General features: G+C 45.3%; 2 protein-coding genes across 3 annotated transcripts in view; one reads left to right on the forward strand and one right to left on the reverse strand.

The window, feature by feature from the left end:
* The window catches only part of KDM2B (lysine demethylase 2B), a gene marked incomplete at both ends in the record, with an annotated part of 98890 nt that extends 92894 nt beyond the window's left edge, over positions 1–5996 (reverse strand). The window contains 3 exon segments of the mRNA XM_079543910.1: positions 2495–2573; positions 5069–5213; positions 5964–5996. Of these exon segments, the coding sequence (XP_079400036.1) occupies positions 2495–2573; positions 5069–5213; positions 5964–5996 (257 nt within the window).
* Positions 5206–19468, forward strand: LOC306953075 (calcium release-activated calcium channel protein 1; the record flags this gene model as incomplete). 2 transcript variants are annotated; one of them, XM_079543915.1, is made up of 2 exons in its annotated part: positions 5206–5277; positions 18902–19468. In XM_079543915.1, 2 exons carry the CDS (start codon positions 5206–5208, stop codon positions 19466–19468), a joined length of 639 nt encoding a protein of 212 aa, XP_079400041.1. The 2 variants fall into 2 exon arrangements, with proteins under 2 accessions (XP_079400041.1, XP_079400040.1); XM_079543914.1 differs by lacking the exon at positions 5206–5277 and adding an exon at positions 9867–9980.
* Between the last annotated feature and the right edge of the window lie 3289 nt (positions 19469–22757).

Genomic DNA, 22757 nt, shown 5'->3' on the forward strand with positions numbered 1-22757 from the left:
ACACCCTGGGAGGTCCAGTTTTAAATCAAGCCAATTCTGCTTGCTGCTGAGACTGTAAATTATTGTACTCCACCCTCGGCTTCACTCAGCATAACTGCCACAGTTACTCCTCTACATGTAGGGCTGCTTTGCTACTGCTCCATGTTCAGATGAGACAACAGATTTCCAAGCAGCATTTTCTCTCCGAGATACAGCAACAGGAATGATCAAACAACTCTATGAAAACAAGATTACCTTCTGCTAATGGATCACAGGTGGATCTTTCTGCTTCTAGTTATAGAAGTAGCAGCTCATGATGATCAGAAATGCACATGAAATCAATTTCCAAAGTTCAGTTATAATATTTTTTCCTCATTCATCTTATTCCTCAACATTTTGGAGTATCCCCAGTCAGTCACCAGACTGTTCAGCTATGCTTTGTACATCTGCCAGCCACAGACGTGCAAACTGACTGCTTAACATCAAACAGAAGTGTGGAAATTCTCATATCATGTATTTTATAGACTACTGCATCTCAAAAGTCACCCTACACGTATATGGTAGATTAGGTGATCCATAAATGACAAATACAGCCTGCCATAGACAGGAGACAGCATTGCTAGAGAGGACCAAAAAAGCATGGCTTTCTCCAGAGCCTGAAGAGGAATACACATTTCCTGAACATCATCAGCAAATGACCCAAATCCAAAGGCAAACTGGCCCATCTCACTCTACTGTTGTAAGGCAGCATGCTACAACAATCATTATTTCAAGCAGCAGATGTCAGGATAAGGAGACTAAGTATTTAAAATCAATTAGGCAAATGTCAGTACTATTTTGATCTCACTGGAATACAATGCACAGAGCCTTTCTGTACCTACACATCTACAAAAGGTATATGCTGCATGCCAGCCACCCTCGATAATACAGTAAGAAGTGAAACTGTAAATAAAATTATACCTGTTATCTTGCAGAGTGTCAAATAGGAAAGCCTGCTCGTGCATTTCACTTCTATCATTTAAAACATACATCTATTGTGTCTCCACAACCTTCTCTCACTCTATTGGCATTTACACCCAACTATGTGAAATTCCTTCACAACATCCAATTCCAAGCTAATGAAAGTTAGAATGTGAAGTGTCCTATAAGCAATTACTGATCTACAAATTCTAACACTTTAATCCTCTACAGCAGTCAGTGATTCAGAAGAGAAAGGAAACACAAGACCAACTCACCCAGCTGACTCTGAAATGGTTTTATATTTCCATTATGGTGAAATGGACAAGTCCATTGAATCCATGCATGATCCGTTCAAAGCTCATATCAGATAAATTTGCTCTCACTTTTATCAGCATATTAACTGATCAAGATATGGAGATTGGTGGTATGAATTCTATGCTCAAAAATATTCTTAAAGGAAGCTTCAATATTTTTCTCCTCTTTCTTCTTTGGTGGTGAATTCCATCTCCAGTATTAGAATGATACCAGAGACTCATTATTTTATCTCCCAGATCTCCAAAAGGCCAACTGAACAACAAATGAAGAGTGATGCTACACTTGGTCTTGTTAGTTCTTCACACCCAATCTGTGCATTAGACATTCTATTTATTGAACTACCTTGGTAATAATTTCCTGAAAAAGGTGGCTTACCTTTAAGTGGTCCCCTCTGATGACTGACACATGCTGTGTATGTGCATACACAGAAGCATTTGAGCAAGGCCATTTTTGGGCCTCAGCACAATGCACCTGTAATCTGGCCTCTCCTTAGGTTACTCTGAGGTAACTTGGCTTTGTTAATACCCAATTTTGGCATTAAATTTTCAATTTAATTAAAATTTAATTAAATTTTGGCATTAATGGCATTAAACTGTGAGATGCTCAGCTGAAGTTGAGTGAAGTAATAGTTCTTGCACATAATTCATTTTCTATCATTCAGATATAATCAGTTATACAATTGAAGTACCCAAGAATATCAAAAGAGGTTATATTTTATCAGTCACACAATCTATAGTTGAACCTTGCTTATTAAAATACCAAATCCTTTATGGTTGGTATTAAGAAAATGCAAACTCACAGACTCTAGTAACACCACATTTTAAATATTTACCAAGTAATAACACTCTGAGGAGATAAAATCATCAAGAAAAAAGAGCAACATTCGACTTTCCACCTTTACACAGAAAATGATTGAGAAAATGATCAAAAACTGAAGGGTGGCTGTTCTGCCTTTGCAGCACCGATTGGAAGCAAGAACATTTGAATTTTATTTCTGACTGTATCACTGATTTGTTTTTTTGATTGTATAGAACAACACTACACGCACTTAAGTTTTATAGAACTCATTACCTGTTTGTTTTTATGTAGAAAAAGAAAATCACTCTCCTTCTTATAGGAACTGATAGTCTGACTAACTGCAATACCTTCTGATGTTATTAGAAGAACCATCATAAATAAGAGAAAGCATAATGGAGGTTTTATAAAAGCATTTCTTAATCAAGATTTGGTGGTAACTTACTTAATTCCCAGTCCATCCTTATTTCTGAAGATAAGCGGAACTCTGAGAGCTTCTCTTTGCACATATTCAAAAGTAAAATCTGTTTGAATAAGGAGTAAAGAAATCCAAAATCAATTACAATGGCATTAGCACCTCACATTGCATTCTCTCAAAATGCAACCTGTTCTCCTTGTCTCACCAAAGAACTCCACTATTACTCAGAGAAAAATATAAAGAGAATGTGTATTTTAGGTCCAGAAACCAAATGACAGACAGTGCTCTCCCAGCTGCTCTATTTTTCCTGTTCACTGATGCACATAGAATAGTGTCCAGTCACTCGGCCAGTTAAGGTCTGGGCTGCAACACGCAGGTTGTAATGAAATAAGATTCTCTTTTAACTATTAATTTGCTAACTAAATTGCTGCAAATCAGTAGAGTACTTTTGGAGCAAACGAGTAATTGAAACTTAAGTTCTTACATTTTACACTTCAAGCTACAGATTTTTATTTTATACTAGAGGAAAGTTTCCCTCCAACCATCATTTGAGTACAGCACAAAGCCCTGATCCTGTAAACTGTTTTGTTTCCATGTGAGGATTATTACTTTCAGCTGATGACGTTCCCCTAATTAATTAGAAATCTAACTGCAGGAACTGATACACAGAAATTGTGTACAGCTGTTGGCATTTAAGAAGGTGGTGAAAATGAATAGTTTTTGTATGGAGGTCACAGAATAGCACACCAACAAACTGAAAATTAAATGCAAGTTTGTTAACACTGACCAGCATCACCTTGTTGCTTCACCCTGAGGATTACACGGATTTAGGCTTTCCTGGGGATTTCTTTATGCGGTGGTCTGATACAATAGCGGTGATTCAGGGATTAGAAAGTTACAAGGCAGCAATTTGAGTGAGCAGTGCCTGCAGAACCCCACGGTTCTCTTGGAACTGGCATTCATGTGCTGCCTTAAAGTGGAAAGTATTGTTTGAATCTTTAGCAGCTAAGCACGACACTGCCAAAGACACAAAACACTGAATGACTGAATGCATTATAAGCGGGTACCTTCAGACCAGCATGCACGCAGCCTGGGAGAGTATAAAAACTTCATCAGGCTCCAGCGTATCGAGGATGTTTTTCTGCTATAAGAAATAGGGAGAGCAGAGGCTAAGCTCCCATGACTTTGAATCTATTTCCCTCTCCCTTAACAAACTTTTCCTTGCCACATTCAATTTCTACCTGTGACAGGAATTGATGTAATATTCCTACTTAGAGTTGTCACATCAGAGCACTTTAATTATAGTTATTTACAAAAACATTAAAATTGTAGAAACGTTATTTCCACTAGTCTGAGGATAAGGATAATTAATACCCTAATTAGTTAAGATACCAATTAAGTATTTCTGTATTAGATAAACCTTCATTTCTAATTCGTATTCACCTTATAACAGATCTGGCCTTAGCTCAATAAACCACAGATTTATTTATTTTGAAGGAAACTTTCATCCGAGACAAAGTCTACAAATATCAAGAACAACAACAGTTGAAGAAGCAGAGACAGATTTACAGCCCAGAGAACAAGCAGCTATGATGATTGGGAAGAAAACCTCCAGCCCCCATTCCTGGCAGGAAAGAAAAGTCAGAGAAGAGTTATCATTAAAAATAAAGACAAAGACATAGGAAATAGAAGTAAGTATCATTCAACCAATTTCCCGTGTTCATATAACCTGACTTTTTTATTGTTACTAAACACTGTCATTGTTCCACCTCAATTCAATTCAGCACCTGGATTTACAAGAAAAATATAAACCAATAGTAGAGAAATAAAAAGAGTGAATAGAAAGGCAGAGCTATTCCTTATAATGCCCCAACAAGCTTTTAAATCCCTTGTGGGGTTGAACAAAGCGGACACGGACCACAACAAACTAACAAAAGACACCCATTTGTTTTCAGGTTCCTCAGATAGGGGAATGCTACCCAGAGACGTTAGGGCTGCACAGCCGGGTGAAGGTCAGCGCAGAGCGATGGCAGCCACGGGAGCGCTCGGAAAGTGAGGGTAGAACGCGCTTCTGGAAAATTAATTAACGTCTCGGAGCTAAAAAAGAATAGGTGTTTGTGTTTATTTCGGAGGAAGAAGGGGGCAGGGCTAAGCTTATCTCCTAAATAAACACCTTCCTAAATAAGATAGGTATTTAATTTCTCCACCACACTAGCTTTTCTTTAGAAGGAAGCTTAAACGCTCGTGCAAAACGAAGCCTGGATAAGAAAACGGAAAGTTTCTTAACTGAACTAGCGGCCCCGCATTTAGAGACGTTTCGGGAAGGCTACAGCAAAACCTTTCCCTGGGGAAGGGGGTTCAGACAGAGCTCTCAGAAGAGCAGATCGCTGACAGCCCCGGCTTCGGGATTGCGGCTCTGCCCCCGCAGGACTCGGGCACCGAGCCGCTCCGGTAACTCAACACGCGCCGGGAACACAAAGAACTCAGCAAGTAGGGAAACCCCGGCCCTGCGAGCGACTCGTGGGTGCATCCGCAGCCAAAGCACCCGGCTCAGAGGGCGGCTCCCCGGTGCCCGACACGTGGAGGCGGCCGCGGCCGTACCTTTCCCATCCATAGAGTGCACGAAATCCCCGCGATACGTTTTGCTCTTTAATTTCTCCTCCAGATTGAAACTTCTGACGCTGACGATTTCCTCCACGTCCGAGAGGTCCTCGTGCTCATCGTACCTCCTCCTACCAATGGGCCGCTGCAAAACACAAAGCACACGGGGTGGAAAAGTGGGGTCTGTGGGGAGGGTGATGCGACCAGCGGTAGGGGCACGAAATTCGCCAAACCTCCCCCGGTGCGAGCCCCAGCCGCTTACAGCACCTTTTCCATCTCCTGACAGCGTTAACAGGTGCTGAGCTACAGGAAAAGCCAAACAGGGGAGAGGGATACGCGTGGCCCCACAGCCGGTTGTTGGTATTATTTTGCCGCACGTGAACACGGGACCACTCCGGAGAATGTAGAGGGGTATCATTTACCCCAGAGCGCAGCGTTAAGGTTGCGTTATTTACATAATCCCGGGGTTTCCATAGCCACGCCGGAAGCCGCGATTTAAAAGCTGGGCGCATTATGTAACGCCGCAATGAATTTCTCCCCCCCCCCCCCCCCTATCGCAGCCGGAGCCTGCGCGCTTCTACTGGAGCACAGATTTGGGGGAGGAAGGGGTTAACAAGGCCGGGGGTGGGGGGTCGGTGCCGCTGCCCCCGCCCCACAGCATCGCCCGGAGTTGGGGGGTCGGGGGGTGCGACACGCACCGGCCCGGGCCGCTGCTACGGGGAGAAATAAGTCTGTGCCCTCTCCTGTTCCCTCGGTTAAATCCCCCCCTCCCGGTGCCTGCGTTGCTCCGTGGTGAGCTATGGCGCTCTGCAGCCTGCCCCGCTCACCGTGCGAACAATTACGCAAAATCAATTAAAAGGCACAAATAGGAAAGAGACCGAAGACGGCTACACACCAATCTTCTTCCAGAGTCCTTCTCCGCCTTCATTTTTTCGGAGAGTTTCATCACTTAATTGTCAACGGCTCCTGTCCTGCATGTTTGGCCCGAACGGGGAGGAGGGAACACAAAAGGCGGCTGCTAAAGGTCTCGCTAGAGTTGGGCAAGTTTGCACCAGCACTTTTTTGGGGGGAGGGAAGGGGAGGGGCGGCGATGCGCCGTGCCAGGTCTCAGGGAGCCGCGGCCGGGTGGCAGCGCAAAGAGCCGAGGGGAGGGCAGCGAGTGCGGCTTTAAACCCAGCACTCAGCGCCGTGCGGTGGGGGAAAGGAGTTCCTCGGCTGGGGGCCGAAGAAGTCCTAAAATCACCTTACGTGGCTGCCGGTACAAGCAGCTGTTGGGACCGTCTGACCACTGGGCAGGCAGCAGGTTCGGAGCCCTCCCCTGCAGAAGGCACATCGCGGGGTCGCGGGCTGATGGCATCGGCTGTGCTCCTCTCGCCGATTCCCCTTCCACACATATAATTTTTGCAGTTGATGTGAGACTTAAATGAGATTCTACCTTTGCTACAATCCTTGCAGCCCCCAAGTTACAGGCCTCTACTCCAACGAACCTCAGCAGCAAACTTCAAGCTGCCTTTCTCAGATCACTTACGTGGAGGCTGAGCTCTTTCTTAAATAGGGCATTTCACTACTCCTGTCTGCTTGTGCTGAACAACAATGTCTGCACACGGCATCCGCTTTCCCCTCGCATACCTCATCAATTGCATTCTAAGCACTGCATCAATGTATTCAATATTACGATAAAAGACACAAAAATTCACCTTTGCAGGCCTTGCTGCTCATCTCTTTGGAAAGGCCCATATTGTATCAACCCAAGGCACACAGGTAAAGGCAGGGCTTGTCTCTTGAAAAGGGCTCTAACACAAGATTGAAGGCAGTGAGTTCCTCTTCCTGCATCTGCCAACAACTGTTTGCAGAATCTTGAGGAATCATGTAATCTTTCTCTAACATCTTCCTTCTTGCAGACGATTGAACCTTATTATCATATAGAAGCAGTGTATGGGTTATATATTGAAGTGTGGGTTGCAGATGTCTGTTATGTGGAGTGCATTATTAATCCATAATCCTGAAGAGATGGATGTATATGGTGACCTTTCAGCCAAGATTACTCAATCTTAAAATTAAATGCATGTGTACATCTGCAGGATTGAGGGCAGAGGACTTGTACAAGATAAATGGATGTTACTAGAGACTCATCAAACAAAAAACACATCATCCATCCAGTCTACAGAAGTCCACCAGCAAAGATGGAACATACACATAAAAGAAAATCAAGTCATTTTTCTCTATCTTTTTTTGGGACATGAACTATCTGAGCCTTTCGGTGCACCAAACCAACCCACCAAGGGCTGTGTTAATCACTCACACCTGGAAACACTCAAGCACATGACTGAAATATGGAAGTATGCTTCAGAAATATCAGTTTTAATCTATAAACCTCCAAACATAGAAAACGCATTTGTAATCTCGTTTTAAGACAGAAGTGATTCCAGTGGAGCTACAAGTCATTTCCCCTTTGAAATACGACTGCAATAATTTTGTGTATTAATACCAAAACACAAAGTCACAAACTTAAAAGAACTGAGGAAAAAAGAGGGGTGGTAGGATGTATAGGATCGCATCCCAGCTGCATTAGGTGGGATGAAGCCATTTAGAGCAGTATCAAGGCCATGTGCTGCAGGATGCAGGTTAACTGCTGGCAGCTGGGCTGAGAGCTCATTTCCCCCCAGAGCCACTCGTGGTTTCTTAGCAGGGGTAAGATAAAAAAAAACACCCAAATACAATTTTAGGAGAAAACTTCATGAGTACCTGAATGCCAGCATACAGATTTCTGAGGGCTCTCTGGGAAGAAACCTGGGACTCCTGCTGCTTCCTCTGACTGTGTTCATGCAAAAATGATCCAGAGAATGGGAAAACGTTACCTCTAATTAGGGGCAATAGCAGCCTGCTGCTGCAGGGGCCAATTCCCTTTCTCATGCGTATATGTCCCACATTAAGGCTAGTGTTTGCGTACCCACAGGGAAGCTCGCTCGATTCAGCGGCCTGATCCAGACACAAAACTAACTCAGTACGAAAAAAAGCCTATATATTTATTATGTCAGTACTCTTGCTCTGCAGCCTGAGGCGGAGGGGTGGTGTAGTTTACAGGATGGACGGGTGAATGAGATGTGTTGAAGGAAGAGTGCAGGACTACACCCTTTTGGCGGCCTTCTGCTATTGCACTCATCCGAGGTACCAACAAACCCTGGCTTTGAACTCCCGCATGATTTCAGAACTCCCTGAAGCATTTCTGAGTTAATTAAGCCCGAGTGAGTCATCGTTTCAGCTCACTCTAGAGGAGAGGTGTGTATAGCGGTGAGTAATTAGGGTTGGAAATAAAAGAATTATCCCGGATAGTTCATATCTCAGAATGGAGGTGCAAATGGATACACTGTTATAGTTGTAAATGGAAGAGGTGTGGTGTTGATTCTTCTTGTTGCTGTTCGTTTTAAGACTTAAAACACATAAAACAGAGTAGTACTTAATAATACTATTGTATGCTGCCTTTCACACAACTCCTATGGAGTGTTACTGTAAGTCATGTCACCCTTGGAAGAGAAAGAAGTAGCAAAGAGCATCTGAGGTTGCTCTTATTACGGGAACTCTGAGTCAAACTGCTTTTCACAGAGGTCTCTCAATGATCCTGCAGACAAACGTTTAACTAACAGATACTTTTGACATTAGAACGACTCCGGTTATTTCCTGAGAGAAGAATGAGATAGAATCTATGACCAGGTTGTTTCAGACACTGTATCTACGAACTTCAAATTGTCTGGATTTTTCCCTGGCTGTGTCAGCTGCTGTTTGGCGGTGTAAATGGAGAGAAAAGCAGTGTGATCTGCGTGTGCGCATTCTGTTATCGCCTTTAGATATAAGAAAAAGAACAATCTTGCAAATAAAGAAAGGTGTTAAGAGGACCAAAGCAAAGACACTCAAGGTGTGTTGCAATTATTATTTTGAGGTGAAAAACTTCCATGTCACAGAAAATCACCCATTCCTTTAATCCCTAACAGCACTGCTGTTGCAGCAATTCAGCTCGTGCATACCTGTAGGCAGTGTCCTCGCCTGGCGTTTCTGTGGCAAGAATCATCCATCTCCTTGCTAGAACTCTTTAGCAGTGGCCCTCGGAGCTGTGCCACCAGCTTACTGCCTGCTCTGCACCTCGCTTTTCCCTCTGTGAAAGGCAGGGAAATAAATAGAACTGCATGCTGTTGGCGATTGCAAAACTGACAAGCACTGGCACTAGCCGTTCTGCTAACGGCCGACTGTTATCAGCCGCTCGCTGATAAACGAGTTTGCACAAACGTTGATCTGGTGCCGAGGGCAGAGGTTAGCTCTGAAGTGAAGCGCCGGAGATTTTTGGGGAGGCGGGCTGAGGGGGGGCCGGCAGCGCTGTAAGGGAAGGCAGCGAGAGGCGCGGGTAACGGCTGCCCCGGTCCCTTTTCTCTGTCCTGAGAGCGAGTGCAGGGGCAGTTCCCACAGAGTTGTGAGAAGTTACCTAAGAAAACACAGAGGCCTGTCAGCAAAACGCGTCTGACGGAATCAGAATCGCTCCGCTCGGGGCCGTCGAGCCGCGGCCGCACTTCGCCTCAGCGCGGGAGGCGGGAAGTGGCCGCGCGGCGCCCCCTCAGGCGGCAGAGAGGGGCGGAGCGGGCGGCGGCGCGCAGACTCGGAGCCGCGGGCGGCAGGCGCGGCCCCAGCACCGGCAGCAGCGCCGGGCGCCATGGGGCGTTAGCCGCGCAGCTGGTGCCCTCGCTCTGCCTCCGGAAGGAGCCGCCGTCGCCGCGAGCCGCTCGCACCGCTCCTCCGCCGCCCGGAGCCCATGAGCCTGAACGAGCACTCGATGCAGGCGCTGTCCTGGCGGAAGCTCTACCTGAGCCGCGCCAAGCTGAAGGCTTCCAGCCGTACCTCCGCGCTGCTCTCCGGCTTCGCCATGGTGAGCGCCCGGCGGGTGAGGGGCGCCGGCTGAGGGCGGGCGGGCGGAGCGGCGCTTCCCTTTTCCGCGTCGCAGCCTTTCCCGCCGCGCCGCGCTGAGGGAGCACCGCGCGAGGCCGGGGCGGCTCCGTGTGGGGATTTAGCTCTTAGAGAGGGTGGACCTCGCCACGCGGCCGTCTGGTGCTGATGCCGCCGCGTTGCCCTCAGGCAGGCACAGCCTCACCGGCAGCCCTCGCGGCGGGGGGAGGGCCGGGGTCGCGGGCTGCGGTGTTGTTTTGCAGGCAAATAAAGGCAAATAATCCCTTGGACGTTTAGAGATCGACGTGAACCGATATATTGAAAAACTCTCGGGTTTGCCTCATTCTGAGGGAGTTGTGCGCGCTTCCTGCTGTTTTTTGTTTTTCTGTCGCTTTGGTCCAGAATCCGTCGGACGCTCCCGGTTACTTCACGTGGAAGTCGGTCCGTGCCCGGTGCTTGCAGCGGGAGCCGCTTCCCGCCGCGCCGCCGTTCGGGCGGAGGATGCTGCTTCAGAGCGCGGCGGCGAAGCTCTGTCGCTCTGACGGTCAAATAAATGTCACTGTCCTCCTCTGGCGGCTAAAAACAGCCCGCAGGGACTGAGTGACAGGGCGCTGTGTCGGCCGGGGGGCGGTGAGCTGGGGCTGCTCCTCCCGTGGTACCGCCGCTGGCAGCTTGGCTGCTTCGCTCGGTGTTTCTGACGGCGAGGGCAGAAGGTGGAAAAGAGAATCTCTGCTTTCGTCTGTGGGCAGTTGTGAATGGTTGCGTTTGCAGAATTCCGTAGAATCGCTTTAGTTGCAAGAGACTTCCGAAGGCCGTCTGCTCCCACTGCCCGCAGTGCACAGGGACACCCACAGCTCCATCAGTGCTCACAGCCCCGTCCCCTGTCCGTGGCTGTCTGCAGGGATGGGGCTCCACCACCTCTCTGTGCACCCTGTGCAGTGCCTCACTGCCCTCAGCATAAAAACTTCTTCCTTGTATCCAATCTAAATCTCCCCTCTTTCAGTTTGTAACCATTTCCCCTATGACAAGCACCACTAAGGAGTCCAACCCTTCTTTCTTACAGCCCCTTTTGACACTGACAGGATGCTCTCAGCTCTCTCCAAGCTGTGCAGCCCCAGCTCTCAGCCTGTGCTTGCAGGGAGACGATCCATCCCTCAGATCATTTTGTGGCTCTCTGGACTCACTCCCAACAAGTCCGCGTCTCTCCTGTACTAAGGATGCCACATCTTAAAACATTATTTAAAATTAAAATACTATTATTTAGAAGTAATTCTTAATCTCATAAATCTGCTTGGCTTTTCTTTAAATATTTATTCTGTGGGGTCTGGATCCCTGTGAACCTATGAGGTGAGACTTATGTTTGCTTTCCAAGGAGCTCAGGCAGCTGGGGGTGCTGCAGTATGAAACTGCAGCTTTGAGGTAATTCAGGAAAAGCTACTTCGTCCTGCTTGGAGAAGCCCTCGCAGCCCGGAGTGTTACATGTGAATATTGTTTTTTTTTCTGGAAGTTACCCCTTCAAAAAAAATTGTACTTTTGTTTTTGTTGATAAAGTCGCGCTGGAAATCAGCTTGTAACCCTATTGGTGTGTTACAGGCAGTCAGCTGCTGGGACTTCCTCATTGGGTTACGGAAGAGCTGATTTAATGTTCGAGTATTTTTAGATTTCTTTTAAATAACTTTGCTGATCTGCTCAAGGAGTGCTTTCGGCACCGAAGCAGGGCCTGCTCTGTGCTGTCACGCCTCCGCATTGTTCTCGGAGTTTGGTGGATTCCTCAGCACCTGATGTCTGAACAATGGGCTGCTGTGCTGCAATCTGGTCCTGGATCTAAAACTTCTCACAGCAATTAAGAGTCTTTGTTCCTCCCTTTTCCTTATCAACGCAAGAAAGAGCCTGAAAGACGCATCCAGGACTTGCCAGCGCATTGCTGGGAATTGCCAGCTGTGCAGTGTGTTGCTCTCTTGTGCTCCATTGATCCGTGGTCTTTTATTAAACAGTGCTTACATCCTTTAGTACCAGCTAAGTGTATTCCCACTAAACTGGTTCTTCACTGTTGGATTAATCCGGCATCTAACTGCAGCCATTTTGCAGAGGTTTTTCCCTCAAGATTAGTGAAGCATGCCCCAGTTAAATGATCCATGCCAAAGTCGTAATTGCAGAGAGCAACAATGTGTAGAGCATGAAATACTCAGCCAGGTTTCAAGCTCACGAGTGTTAACATTTCCGCAGAGGACTTTTTAATGAAAGCCTGCTTTACAATGAGTGTTGGTTCTGAGCCTACACACCAGGATGTTACGCTTTGTGTTGGCTTTGAGGAAGTAATGCAGGCTCTGGTGGCTGGAGAGAGATGTTAGTGATGCTCCTCAGTGTTTCCTTTGCAGATTTCCATGGGTGCTGTTGTCTGGTCCAACATGTTACCTCTGCTAGAAGTACTACCTCATCTCCACTAGAAGTACTTTGCAGAGGGTACCCAAAAATCACAGGGAAGCTGTTAAATCCCAACAATTAGTGGAGTGGAGAAGTCAGATCCCAACCCACCTGCTGCCAATTAACAGCTCTACGAAAAAACTCAAGCCTAAATTAGGTGTCTAAATTACACAGCCTTGGTGGTTGACTTAGTTATATTTAGAATTTGGAGGATGTCACTTAGCAGAGAGTGCACTTGTAAACACCTCTAATGATTCAAACTAGGCAGACTGTTGCAAGTAGTAACATACAGGCTTAAAATACTGGATATTGTCAAAGAACCGTATGCAGTTGCCTTTGGAAGAGCTGATATGGAAGGCAGCTTCTGTCATCTTTTCTAGCAGTTGGGCTGCATGGAAATGTTGAAAAGTAGGATCCAGCCCTGCTGCTGCCAGTGCTGGGCAGGTACAGGAGGTACTCTGCCATCCTGCATGCTTCAGTCATCCCTCGTTAAAAGTCGTGTTAGCTGTAGTTTACCACATTTCTGGAAGAATGATGTGCAACAGCTGCATTTTGTAGTCTCCAGTAAAGCCTTACAGCCTGGTTTCACAGCTCCTGCCACCACATATCTTTTATATCGCTATTGCAGTTGGAGGTTTTTACTGCAGCCGGAAGGATCTGCTCTGTACAAAAGGTTTCTCCTCTTTGCTTACTGCTGTGAAAGCAGCATTTTGTTGCTCCTTTGAGCATCCCTGTCTGGAGGTTACAGATGAGCAAGGCAGGCAGCAAGGAGCGCTTTGGGCTCTCTCTGATCTCTAGCAGCAGCTGCCTGTGGCTGCTATCGTTTTGAGAGTGTAAAGGTGATGTGAAGCTGTTGTTTGTTCCTGTTGTGCTGTCTATTGTGACCTTAAAAACTAGATTTATTGTAAGTAGTGCCATGTCAAGATGCTGCCTTCTCAAGGTGCGTTCACTCTGATTGTGTGGGTATTGGATTTTCATGTTTATTAACCAAGCTAAATCATGCATTTCTGTTCCAGTGGTGACTTTAGCAAATATTGACATTTTCCATTCTAAACATATAACAAGCCGCAGAGTCGCAATTCTAGGCTAGTGCGTAAGTGATGCTTCCTTTTGTGTTTAAAAAAAAGAAAAAGAAAAAGAAAAAGCAGTAATATCATTTTGGCTTGCCTTTTTAAATTTCCTGCGACTGTTTCTGGCTCATACACTGTCTTTGTATGAGTTGTTTATAACTTGTAATGAATGGTGCAAGAACTGCAGAGCCTGCCTTTGTGTCTCTGTCTCTGGGAGTGTGCAGCGCTGTCAGGCAAAAGGAGGCAGCTCAGGAGCTGAGGGCAGCTGCAGGAGCACTGTGTGATCTGTTACTGAAATAACCTTGTGATCACAGCCTCTGCTCTGGCAACGTGAAGGTGTTGTAGTTCTGTTGCATTTCTCCAGGTCACATTTACCTCTCCTTGTGTGGATGGGCCCGTACGATATCCAACCACAAAGCTTTCTTATAAAACATTCTTCATGTACTGCTCTGTATAAAAATTGTCTTTTTCTCTTCATTGGTTTCTTACCTAGGAGTGGCAGCTAAGGACAGGGATGAGGAGCTGAGGGCAGCCTTGCAAGGATGTAGCCTTGATTAAGCCTGTGATTAAGTGGGAGAGCTCTCAGTAACTGTTTGCTGCTGTTGCTATTGCCCATAACAACAAAGCAGTTATCTTCTTTCCAGTGTAGAGTCTCGAGTGTCAATGTGACCTGCTGCACGGTGCTCTCAGCTCACTTCTCCCTTTTGTTTTCCTTCTGATCATTGTCTCTCGTGTCTTATTTTCCTGGAATACTTCTAATTTGAGGGAATCCGATTGTTAAACAGGAACTGAAACTTGTCTTACAGCTTATAAAACTGGGAAATAGTGCTGGAATTTGAAGCAAGTCTTTAATTTCTGTCTCCCCTGTGCTAAAATGAGCAACTGACAAGCCAGAGCAATAACTTACCCTGCGTTTATGTGGCCATACGAGTTTCATTTGCAGCGACGAGTTTTCTGTAGAAAATGGTGTTGTTGCTGATGAAAACTGCTTTACCAGCATAGCACAGCTCATTCCTTGTTAGTGGTGTTTGTCAGTCACTGTGTCAGTGCTCTTCTATGGATAGAAACTTCAGGAGTGCTCAGCATTTTCCTTTTCTTTTCAGAGTGTAATGAAACATGGAAATATTGCATGCAAGCAAGTGAAATGAACTTGTTTCAGGACACTGAATTGTAAATCGAGCTGAAATTTCAGCAGCTTCTTCAAGAGGGTAGGCTGATTTCTTGCAGACTGGTATTGTTCAGGCTCCCATAGCTGTGAAATCCAGAACTGTTGAAGGCTTTAACATGACACGTGCCCAAACTCAGTCATCTCTTGAAAGTGTGAGCGCTGCCCTTCTGTGGCCTTATGCAAACTCCAGTCTTGTATCCTGAAATCATGAGTCTTCGAGTTTTGTTAGGAAGCTCTGTTTCAGACTTACAGCTTTGTCAAGGGCTGCAGTAAATCTGTCGATCATATCTGTAGGATGACCTGAAGTTAAAGTTAGCTCTTCTCGGAGCCGGGGATTAGAGCAGATGACCTCTTGAGGTGTCTCCCAGCCTACATTACGCTCTGGTTATGCAGCAAGGCAAGATGCATGCAGTGTCCCTGTCAGCTATGCAATACAAATCAGGTGGCAAGTGTTCAAAGAAACTTTAAAAGTGGTGAAGGCAAAGATGCTGAAGCAGGTTGTTTTGGATACCATGGAGACATCAGTGCCCTGAGGGTTGCATGTTTGAGTCAGCATAGAAAAATACTAGAGGTCACAGAGGAAAAAGTCCTGTGTGGAACATCAGCATCTATATGTCAGACTTTGCACTGTGTGGGATTAGATCTTAGCAAACATGCTCACCTTGGCCCTGGAATTGCAAGCATGACCTTACAAGAGCAGTTCTCATCTGTTTATTTCGAAGTTGCAGCAGGAGCAAAGGAGGCAGGAACTTCTTGTGCTTTGCTTCACTGTTGGAAAGCAGATGCAGGACCTCAATGAAAAATGGAGCTTTCTGTTTTAGGTGCCTGGCCTGTGCTGTTTACTTTCTTTAGAATGGAAGCTTGCAACTGAGAAGTGTTGGCAGTTTTTCTGCTGTTTTCCAGAGAAAGGTTCCCAAAGCAACTTCCTTGGTAGTTTGAGGAGACAGAAAACATGAACTGATTTCTCACTTACAGGTCAAGTGGGAGTTGCTCTGCCAGGCGCAAGCACAAGGCGGCTTTGCTGTGCCCCCTGTGGAGGCTTTCTATCAACTTTAGTAGGCTTTGAAATCCTTTGGGCATTCTGCATCCTACAGCCTCTATCTGAAGGGATTTCTGAAGTATCCATTGATGCTGAATGAATGCAAAACAGAAGTGCTTTCTTGCTTTCCCTGCTCCTTTCAGGGTGTTTCTAACACTATGTCACAACTGCAATAGAGTGTGTTTCCCTTTTGCTTCAGGGTGTCTCTGTACAACTGACTGCTTCAGCATAATTTTTTTCCTTTCCTGTCTATGAACACATGAAAAACTCTTATGTCTTTGTTTCTTAGGCACATTTTCTCACCAAGGAAAGTTTAAGAAAAACATCCACCCCCCTTTCTGGAGAGCCTGTAGTCTGCAAAGAGCTGTCAGTGTTGGTGGGCAGCACTGATCATGTCTCAATATACCCTGAATGTTCAAAGTGTGGAGCTCTCGCACTGGTCCCTTGGAGGGCTGAATCTATGAAGCTGTCATCTCCTTAGCGTCAGGAGAAATATTTTTCCAGCTGTTTTTCAAGTGGGCAGATGGCTTCTGCCTTGTTTGCCCATTCTCAAACTGGGAATACTGGGCAGTGTGCAGTGGTGCCTGCCTGGCTGCCAGCTTACTGCGCTGCCTTGAGATGGTGTTGGTGCCACCTTTAATTCTTCTTACAGAGATGGTATGCTTGCAGTCATAGCAGCTAGTTGCACGGTATGGTTTGAGCTGAAGGAAGTTACACCCTTCCTGCTTTCGAGTTGGTCTCAATGTGTTTCAGAAAGCACTCACAGAAGCCATATGGGGCCGGCCAGCGCAGCAGGCACCCTGTGCAAAGCTGCTCTGCCTTAACGCCCGTCAGCCACAGATGCCAAAGCCTTGTTTGTGTCCCTCAAGCTCAGGTTTCTCCTGTCCTGTTGTGGTGTTGTGATGGTAGAGACTCATGGGGGGTGTCCAGCAGTGATAAAATGCAGCCTTTTTCCTCAGGAGATGCCTGGCCAGGATCTCTGCTTCTTGGAGATCAGAAGTCCCTGTGATTCTCTCTGCACAGAGCTATCTCAGTGTGTGAATGCTGCTTGAATTATGCTGTTCTCGTGTAAGATGCTCTTTTGGTTGCATTTAAGTAAAGGCAAATCGTAACTAGGTACTTGTAGATTACATGTAATTGTTTGAGATTTCCTTTAGCTCAGCCTAGGGAAAGAGCTTTCTTTCTGATGCCGTTGAAATGGGAAGAGCTCCAGAACAGCCAATATGTTGCAACTATGAGCCTGTCTGAACTTTAGAATCAGCTGCTTGATATCGTCATTAATGTTATCAACATTTGGCGAATGAAATACTTAAGAAATAATCAGTTCTTATGAGAAAAAAATATTTATCTTATGGTGTTCCTTGGTGTTTCATTTGGTTGTTATCACAGTAAGAACTGGGATGGAGGATTTAAATGTCCTGCAAGAGTGGAGAATTATTGAATCTGCAATAGATCCAGCAGCCCAGCTTTTGCATTCAAGCTACGCACCAGAAAATGTACATGGAAAAAATGTTGATAAGTAAGAAAATGACTCCTCAGTGGTGAAGGCTTGCAGTTGTTCTGTGAGAAACACAGCACAGGAAGCCCAGCATCCCACGAGTGCATGGGGACTTAGAGAGCAATCCCTGCTGAAGGGAGACCTGACGGCCATATGTTTATCCTCTCAACTGTGAAGTTTTTCACAGCTGAGAAGTGGTTATTTTAAAACCTTCACGCAAGAATTGTGTATGTATTACTGTAATTTCTTGTGGAGTTTCTTTAGCACTTGGATGCTGCTCACTAGCTTGGCTGGTTGGTTGGGCTTATGATGACAAGAGCTTTCAATAAAGAAATTAAAATATTGGCAAATGGCCTGGAGTGCCTGTTGAAACGTGTGTAGGAGCCTTGGTTGGCTTAACGTTTGGGGCAGGCAGTTAGGAGTTGGGGTGCCATAGGACGTGCTGGCTCTGTGTGTGTGGAGCTGGGACCCCACACTTGGTGCAGTTTTGATTGCTCCAGCAAAGCAGTGATATTTGAACGCTCACTGTTTGTGCAGCTGTCTATGAACATTTTTCCTTGTGAGTTTTTGATGAAAATTAAGGTGTCTGAGATGCGTGTCGTAGTCTGAGCACCATTTATGCCATCTGTGTGGTGCAGCCATGGGCCAAACCTGTGCTGATGAGACACGGGAGAGATGCTTTCCCAGCGACGTGGCTACAGCTGCAGCTTCCAAAGGTTGGTGCTGGCCAGGGCTTCTCATACTGCTTCATTCCTTGAACAGGAGGATTTCTGCTGTAAACACCCTGTTATTATTTCAAACAGGAGTAACTACTGTGTTTTCTGGATCTGAGATCTTAGCATGCTGAATTGAATAATTCCTTCTGGAATCTTCCCCTCATTGGTTTTGTTCACTTTTCTTGCCTAGGAGAACATTATTTTTCTTTCTTTCAGCCTTCCCCACACCACTTCCCTCTAACATGTATTTGGCACCATGCACATGGTGGAGCCTTTGGTGTTTTGAACCTTTTGGGTTTTTTTTGGAAGTTTGCTTTAACTTATTTTGAGTGAAAGAATGTAACTGAGAGCCCTGTGGAAAGGTGATCCTCTAATGAAGGGCTGTGGCTCTTCAGAACACAGGCACAGAAGATGAAAGGAGTAGCGGGGTTTGAAGGCAGTCTGCAGCCTTCACAGGCAGCCGTGTTACTGATACCAACTTCAGATGACTTTGCACGGCATTCATTCTACGTACGTATGCGACACAAAGCGTTTCATAACACTCAGCAATATTTAGAGTCTATAGTAGAGTCTGCCACTTTAGTAGTGTGGGAAAGAAGAACTCTTCCACCTGGTGATCAGCATGGTTGGACTCTTAAAATCCAGCTGTTCTGTGGGATGAGCTGGAGGTAGCTCAGTGGCTGTGCTGCTCGAGGCTTTTGTGCATGCTGATGGTTGGCTTTAAGCTGAGCAGTAAATGTGAAGGGGTGGCTTTGTGTGATGGCTGCCACCTAAGACTGAAGTGTGGTGCAGCCTGTCACTTTGTTTGGATCAGTTGAAGTTCCAGAGTCATTGGAGCATCAAATAAGTATTTTTATTGTCTCGGCATAAGCAGAATTAGAATGACATGCCTAATTATCCTGCAATTAAAATGATTTAAAATCAGGATTGGTAGTCAAGCAGTATGTAACAGAGGTAATTATGTCTCCTTTTTTTCCCTTTCCTTTCAGGTGGCCATGGTAGAAGTTCAGCTTGATGCAGAGCATGACTACCCACGAGGTCTCCTGATAGCCTTCAGTGCCTGTACTACAGTCCTTGTTGCAGTTCACCTTTTTGCACTCATGATAAGTACCTGCATTCTTCCAAATATAGAGGCTGTTAGCAACGTGCATAATCTCAACTCTGTAAAGGAATCTCCTCATGAGCGTATGCATCGGCACATTGAGCTTGCCTGGGCATTTTCTACTGTCATTGGGACTTTGCTCTTTCTTGCAGAGGTGGTGTTGCTGTGTTGGGTGAAGTTTCTTCCCCTGAAGAAGAACCCCCTCGACCCAGCTCAGAGCAGCAATTCCAGCATCACGTCAGGACAGGCAGCAGCCATTGCATCGACGTCTATCATGGTTCCCTTTGGACTGATTTTCATTGTTTTTGCAGTCCACTTCTACAGGTCTCTGGTGAGCCATAAAACAGACAGGCAGTTTCAAGAATTGAATGAACTTGCTGAATTTGCACGGCTCCAGGATCAGCTGGATCACAGAGGTGATGCCATCTCCCCAGCTGTTACCCATTTTGCATAAACCTGTACTTAAAGAAAATAAATCCACCGTTCTGCTCCTGCCTTATATTGACTCCCCCATGCATGAATGTTCAAACTGTTGATTTTCTTTTCACAGAAATTTATAAATGTTTGGGGAAAAAAAAACAACCCACAACAGTTCTCCCCTTAACATGGCTAGCTGAGAGCAGAAGGAAAGGATGACCGGATGTGCATGTGCCACATCCCTTTTCTGAGCACTCTCATTTGTTTCTGCCTGCCACTGAATGGTGGCTACACAAATGCAAGGAGAGTAATGCTGTACATTTGGGTGATAGGGATGGACAGAGAAGCTTTTTCCTCTTTGTTTAACGTTGGCATTTACTAGAAGATACTGTTTGTCCAGTCCGTGTTGCATGGCATGATACAAATTACTTGGGATATGCAGCAATTAGCACTCGGTTTCAGTGCTAGCACTCTCAGTTCTCTCAGTCTGACAGATGGTAGAAGGGAAAGCTCTCCCACCACTTTCTCCAGTGTGTTTTGCTGCCAAGTAATTCTTACATCAGTGACTTCTCCAGCACCTTTCCATGGCAGTTGCATGCTGTGTAACTCACTGAACACCCGTGACTCGTTCTGCTGCCATGTGGTATGGCCACAGGAGAAGGAATGAGACTGCTATGCTCTTCTTCGGAAGAAAATAAAAGCAATAACTGTTTTCAAGTTCTCAGAAGCTGGCATGTATTATCTGGAGAGATAGAACTGCCTGTTTTCCATTTAGGAATCTTTTTTTAAAAAGAAGGAACTAAATGGAAATTATCACTGGATATTTTTTTGCTTGAAGATCAGAACCACTGCTGTTTTTTCCAAGTCAAAGTAGCAATTATTTTATACTTTTATATTAAAAATATATTTTTAATAAATCCTCAGATACAAGCTGCAAAAGGTGCTTTCTCTGCATTGGATTCCCAAGTAATTAGCTATTGCTAAGCCTTGGTCTTCCTTGTTTAGAAAAAGTCTTCTGCTTGCTGAAGTGCTGCCCTTAGTAACTTCTTAAGATGTTTTTTGCCTTCCAGATCCTCTGGAAGCTATTTTTAATCTCCATAGATGTATTTATGAAAGTAGATTATTTGTAACTAATATTGCTGCTTACTTTCAGACATGAATCTATGCTAGTGAAGCTCTGGTGTCTTTTTTTTTATTTTTAATTTCTTCCTTAACCTAAAACTTCCCTTGGGCCTCTCACGTGAGAAGGATGCAGCAGTAGTCCTGGGCTGCTGCAGTAATTCCAGCTATGTCTGTAAGTGGATTTTCTTTGGAATGCAATTCTTGTGTAGAAAAGCTTTGGTTTGTAATGGGTCAAAGCCATTTTTGAAGACAAACTGAGACGGGTTTCAAATCGAATGGAACATACCTTTACCTCCTGCTGTAGCTAACACTGTGGAATATAAACTGTGGTGGTTTTGTTGTGTTTGTTTGTTTGTTTTTCAATCAGACTGGTGAATGTGACAGTACAGGGAACCGTACCTGAGTGAGCCTGGGCTGAACGTGGTCTCTTACACCCAGCCTCCATCTCAGGTTATCCCGATGTATTTTCAGTCTATGGGATGTGGAAGGTGTTGACAGTGGTGCATCTGTTCTGAAAAACAGCCATTAGAAGAGGACCTGGTGTTTTTTCAGCAGGTTTCTTGGGGTATCCTCTGCCCACTGGCAGAAAACTCTCTTCCACACACCAGTTTCCCAGGGCCTCCTGCTGTACAGAGGCCTGGCAGGATTTTCTCCCGCTCTGCCATTCCGTTGTGTTTCAGGTGTTCTCATACTGGTGTAAATCTATCGATGGTGAGAACTGTGGCTACGATTCCTCACACGTTTGTTCATGGAGCACTGTAAAGATTCTGATAGCGAAGGCAGTAAGAAAACAGCATTCCAAACCGCAGTAACTGAGGCAGACACAGAGTTTGTTTTCCCATCTCTCGGTGGAATACCAGTCCCGTCCTGGGAGGGGAGATTCTCAAAAACAGCAGTAAAGGAAGCAGATTTGACTCGATATGTGTTCTGGAACAAATGGTCAGAAGGGTGCTATAGGGCTGAAAAATTATGCATCTGTCTGTAAATGATGTATTTAAAAGTCCTAACGTTATTTTGAATATAAGTCCAGAAAATATATTATCCAAGCTTATTTTGTAAAGTTATTTGCTGTTCTTGGTAGGGTTCTGGACTTTTTATCTTGTGGGTCTTTTACAAAATGAAAGTGTTTTGTTTAGGAAATATAAAATTACGAGCTTATTTTTTAACTTTTTCAAGCCAGTAGGTCCTCACCTATTGGAGCTGTCAGCCCCAGCCATTTCACTGACTATTTTCTGCACTTTAATCTCTGATATCAAGTGTTTCTCTCGTTTTCCAGCTGTGGAAATGGTCACAAAAGTTGTGCCTTGCCCACGTCTCATAACTGTGTGCCAGAGGCAGTAACCAGGCCTGATTGTATGGCTCCAGATGTTGAGTGCACTTCAGCTTGTTTTTTATTCTTTATTTATACTAATGGTATTTCATGTTTACCTCAAGCATTTTAAATGTCAGTTATTGTATATCAATTATTTAGATATAAAATAACTTCAGATAATGAAATAAAATATACTCAATTGTTGCTGATTGTTACCTAGATGCCTAAAAATACTTATTTTCTCTACATCCATTGCCTCTGCCTGCCTGTGTTGTGCTAATCCTCACTGTATTGCTGAGGGTCTCTGAAATGTATGCAGCTTCTCACTGCAGTCGTACAAAGATGGTGTTTCCTGTTCACACAGGTAAAAAGAGCCTAATGTTGGCAGAATGCTTTTCCTCCCATCAGCACTGTTTAAATCTTGACACTAAGTGCTCTGCTCTTTTCCAAGTTGTTTAAATAGAAAAGTAGGTTATCTTCCAGCTGACAGAAAGTGAAAAGGGACCTCGCAGCTGTAAACAGGATGTGATACTCCGGAGCGTAGTTTAAATCAGGTGAACCAATTGCCTGCTGCCCAGTGTGTTCCTCAGCAGGCAGCCACTGACCTTGTGAGCAGCAGGAGGAATGAGCCAGGAGCTGGGCGAAGAGTCGCTGCATCCCCCAGCACATTTTGCTGCTGTGAGTGGTTGTTATTTGATTGCTGCTCGTGTTTAAATAACGGTGGGTGGGAGGAGGCCTGAAGCACAGCTGCCTGCACAGGGAGGCATACAGGGGCAGTTCTGGGGGACGGGTGAGGCTGACCACAAGACGACGCACGGCAGCATGGGCATGAGGCACGTAAGTAACCTGAGATCGTGTTCTTATCCTGCGTCTTTTGTCCTTCAGCATCCGG

This window comes from Tetrao urogallus (genome assembly GCF_951394365.1).
Source record: "Tetrao urogallus genome assembly, chromosome: 17".
NCBI lineage: Eukaryota > Metazoa > Chordata > Aves > Galliformes > Phasianidae > Tetrao > Tetrao urogallus.